The 4,229-nt window shown below is 51.7% G+C and overlaps 1 protein-coding gene across 1 annotated transcript in view; it reads right to left on the minus strand.

The window, feature by feature from the left end:
- Positions 1–405: 405 nt before the first annotated feature.
- The window catches only part of golga5 (golgin A5), a 9,339-nt gene continuing 5,515 nt past the window's right edge, over positions 406–4,229 (minus strand). Inside the window, exons 8-13 of the mRNA XM_084482078.1 lie at positions 3,491–3,619; positions 2,842–2,940; positions 2,516–2,741; positions 1,631–1,730; positions 1,431–1,494; positions 406–900 (exon numbers count right to left, since the gene is read on the minus strand). Of these exons, the coding sequence (XP_084338204.1) occupies positions 820–900; positions 1,431–1,494; positions 1,631–1,730; positions 2,516–2,741; positions 2,842–2,940; positions 3,491–3,619 (699 nt within the window). The 3' untranslated portion in view covers positions 406–819. The remainder of the gene's footprint in view (positions 901–1,430; positions 1,495–1,630; positions 1,731–2,515; positions 2,742–2,841; positions 2,941–3,490; positions 3,620–4,229) is intronic.

Raw genomic sequence — 4,229 nt, forward strand, 5'->3', positions numbered from 1 at the left:
TCACATTTAAAATCTCCTTTTTAGATGAGTGCTGCATGCAGCGCTCAACTGTTGTTCTTAAGTTTTATTCTTCCTCTTTATTATTCTCTACAAACGTTGGGACCCTACTCCTTCCACATTTTTTCAACTAGACTAATTTTAAAATGTTCAGATTAGCTTGGAATCGTGTGCTTCTATTCAATTTTCTTTTCTTTTAAACTTAAAATATTCTACTTTTCAAATATTATTTTTTACATTGCAAGTCAATGGGAGGACGACAAAGCCGTCCCCCAAAATAATAAATATTATTTCCTAAAGAAACAATATATATATGAAAGATAAAACAGCATTGGGATTCCTCAGCCTCCAAATGAACCACATTCAGGATCTTCTTTTTCAGATGTTTATTAAAAGCCTTTTGTTTTTAAACATAGTGTTAAATATAATCTGTCAGGAAAACATGTCAGAAGGGAGATGAAGAAGAAGAAGTGTTGTATGATATTGAAAATAATCAGCGTTGATTTAATGCCTCGCCACCGCCCAGCCCTCCACGGCGTTCGTTTATAACCTCATGCCGCTCGCCAGGAATCTCCAGATTGGGAAACCGATATTAATCATAATAATAATAATAATAATAATGATGAAGGGCAGTCAGTGGAAGTCTGTAACCATGGCGTTTTCTGTGCAAAACAGGAAGGAGTTTGGTTCCTAGTGAGAGTCGTCGAACTGTCTCCCAGCAGCGAGCCTCGTCGGTTGTCTTTCGTTCCACGGAGGGCCACCGTTTCCTGACGTCGCCGGGGGGGGGGGGGGGGGGGGTGGTGGGGTGGGGGCGAGGTGTCCTCACCTGCCCCCCGGGTGGTCTGTGTGCATCTCCGGTGTGTAGGTCAGCAGAACTATCATCACCCACAGGTGCAGGAGACCCTGCAGGAGGAACGGGAGTCGACGCTGTGAGCTGGGCCCTCTCTGTTTTAGCTCTGTCGCGTTATCGATGTACGAAGTACATTGAATCAAAACGCATGAGAAAGGTGCTAACTGATTCCAGTGCTCCGTTCCCCCTGCACCACTGCTGTCACTGATAACAGATCCGGGGAGCGGTCGCCAAGACCAACAAACATTTACAATACTTCTTTGAGCCTGTGAGAACATTGACAGCAGCCCCAATCCTGTTGCTGAAACACCGGTTCAAATATATGAATATGTATGTATTGTAAATGGATTGCATTTATACCGCGCATTTCTGACCAGTGGCCACTCAAAGCGCTCTACAACATGGCCACAACATTCACCCATTCATGCACACATTCAGCCAGCTACCAGCCAGCCCGCTCTACCTCCTGAACCACACGCCGACAACAAATCTGTTGTTAAGAGTTACACACATATCACAGAAAGCGCATATTTTGGTTGCATTTAAAAAAAAAAAGAAGAGTGTGTAAGAAGAAGATACTCACGATGTACAAGATCACAAACACTCTGGCGATGGGGTAGCGTCGCAGGAAGATCCCCAGTCTGATGCTGAAAGCAGAAACACGGAACCCAGCGTTAGCAACAGGAAGTGACCCCCCCCCCCCCCCCCGGGGTCCAAGGGACAGCCGCGTGTCGGGGGAACGCGCCGAGCCGCGCGCGCACACACACACACACACACACTGACCTGAAGCGGTCGATGGTGCTGGCCGCCTTGCGCACCTGGCCGTACATGCCGGGGCTGTCCTGGTCGCTGAAGAGCACGGGCGTGGCCCTCTGTCGCGTCCCTGGGGAGGAGGCGCGCGCGCGCACACACACACACACACACACACACACACACACACACACACACACACACACACACACACACACACACACACACACACACACACACACACACACACACACACACACACACACACACACACACACGTGAAGAACAAAGCGCTCAAAGCGCTTTACGACATTGCCCGACATTCACCCGTTCATGCGCACATTCACACACACCGACGGCGGCGGCGGCAGTGGCGGCCGCGTAAGGCTGCCAGCCGGCTCGGCGGGGAGCGGCGGTCGGGGTGAGGGGCGTCTCGCTCAGGGGACACCTCGGCACTCGGCTAGGAGGAGCCGGGGATGGAACCAGCAACCCGCCCGGTGACCAGCCAACCCCCCCGCTCCTCCTCCTGAGCCACATGCCGCCCATTACACAATGAGACGGTCGGCCATTACCACCACACGTCGGAAAGGGAGAGCTGAGACGTCCAGAGTGTACTCAGGGGTGCAGGTACACAGGGAGAGTTTACGAATACCGCCATACTCTGTCTGGACTACGGTAAAATTTGGCGTGAAAGCATCCCGATTTTGATAATTATGTCAGTCAGGCAGGCAGTTCATAAACCTGAACGGTGAAATTTGATCATTATCACGACCAATTCACAATTCGTGGCCTTGAGATACCGAAAAAAAAAAATAATAATTTAATGAAACCAACTGCAGTAACCCATGTTCACCAGCGGACGGCGGTGTTACTCTGGTTCCATTTCCAACGTGCGGACACACACTCCTCCCCTCCTACCTGGTCCCTCCAGGCTGCCCATGTGGATGGCCTGCCCGCCGCTCGGCGCCCCTCCCTGGGCGTTCTTCAGCTGCTGCTCCAACCTCTCCAGCTGGAAGGCCAGGGAGCTCTTCTCCGTGCCCAGGGCCTCCAGCATGGTCTGCTTCTGGATCAGCGTCTCCGTCAGCTGGTGCAGGCGGCTCTCCAGCTCCGCCTGGCTGCTGCTGCTCAGAGCCTTGTTGGTCAGCTGGCCGGGACGAAGGGATGAGTGACAGGTCAGGGACAGGTGGCGGTCGGGGGTGGGGGGGCGGGGGGGGGTGGACCGTTGGTAAAATGGCGTGGTCTACCTGGTTCCTCAGCTTCTGGATCTCGTCCTCGCGGTCTTTGATGCGGCTCTGCAGGCTGGCTTTGGTGCGGTGGCTCTCCTCTTCCAGGTACTGCAGCTCCTGAGCAAAGGGAGGGGGGGGGGGGGGGGGGCGCGACCGCACAAACCCAACATTTGTGTTAACAAAAAAAAAAAAAGACCAAAAAAATTGAATACAAAATCTGGATATCGAGCCGTAAAAAAAAAAAGAAAAAAGGGTGAATCCCCTTCCGGTAAATCGGACCCATTCCCGGACATCCCGCGCTGCGATCCAACGTACTTGGGATGAGGTTTGGTTCAACTTTGTCTGCCCGGGTTCCTCCTCCTCCTAACGCCTTGTGACGAGGTGTGTTATACCTTATTGCATCCCACCCCTGTCCTTCATGTGTCTGCGTCCTACCTGGGTGGTGGCGGTTAGCGTTAGCTTGGTGTGTCTCTTGTCTCCCACCTGTTCTAATGCGGTTAGCGTTAGCTTGGCGTGTCTCTTGTCTCCCACCTGTTTTAATGCGGTTAGCGTTAGCTTGGCGTGTCTCTTGTCTCCCACCTGTTTTAATGCGGTTAGCGTTAGCTTGGCGTGTCTCTTGTCTCCCACCTGTTTTAATGCGGTTAGCGTTAGCTCGTTGCGTCGTTACCTGTTTGTGTCGGTCCAGCTCGGCCTCGGCCTCCTGCTTGGCTCTGATCTGCATGGCCTGCTGGTCCTGGAGCTCCAGCTGCTGCTGCCTCCACGTCTCCACCTCGCTCATGGCTTGGCTCTCCAGCTCCTGGGGGAGGGTAGGGGCATGGTTGTTGTTCTTCAACAGTCCCACCAAGGGACAGGGCCATGTTCTGCGTAAACTCTGTGTCATTTAATTGACACTGCGGAGGATATGTACATGTTTTTCTTGAATTTTTTTTTTTTTTTTTTTTGCAATTTCTTATTTTATCGTCTATTTTATCGTCTTAATTCTGATGCCGTTTTACCCATCTTAAAAAGGTGACATATTACACCACCAGGTGTGTGGGATTCGCCGTCACAAGCCGTTTTGAAAATCGGCCTCTTCTGACATCACAACAGGGCGTGTCCACCTAGACGTACGCTGGATAGATCAGTCTACCAGCCTACCCGGTGGACGGTAGCAAACGTTGCTCATCTATCCGTCACGCATCCAGGTGCACACGACCACTTGGGATGTCAGAAGAGGCAGACTTTCAAAACGGCCTGTAACGGCTAAACCCACTCACACCTGGTGGTAGAACATGTCGCCTTTAAATATCAGGTGCAATGGCCTTGCTTGACCAGAGGTGGTGCTGTGGCTACATTTAAATCTGAGTCTTCAGTGAGTCCCCTATAAATCAAAAGGTGGATGAAGGTCCACCTTCATGGGAGTCGGA

Source organism: Micromesistius poutassou (assembly GCF_964030765.1).
Source record: "Micromesistius poutassou genome assembly, chromosome: 17".
Classification (NCBI taxonomy): domain Eukaryota; kingdom Metazoa; phylum Chordata; class Actinopteri; order Gadiformes; family Gadidae; genus Micromesistius; species Micromesistius poutassou.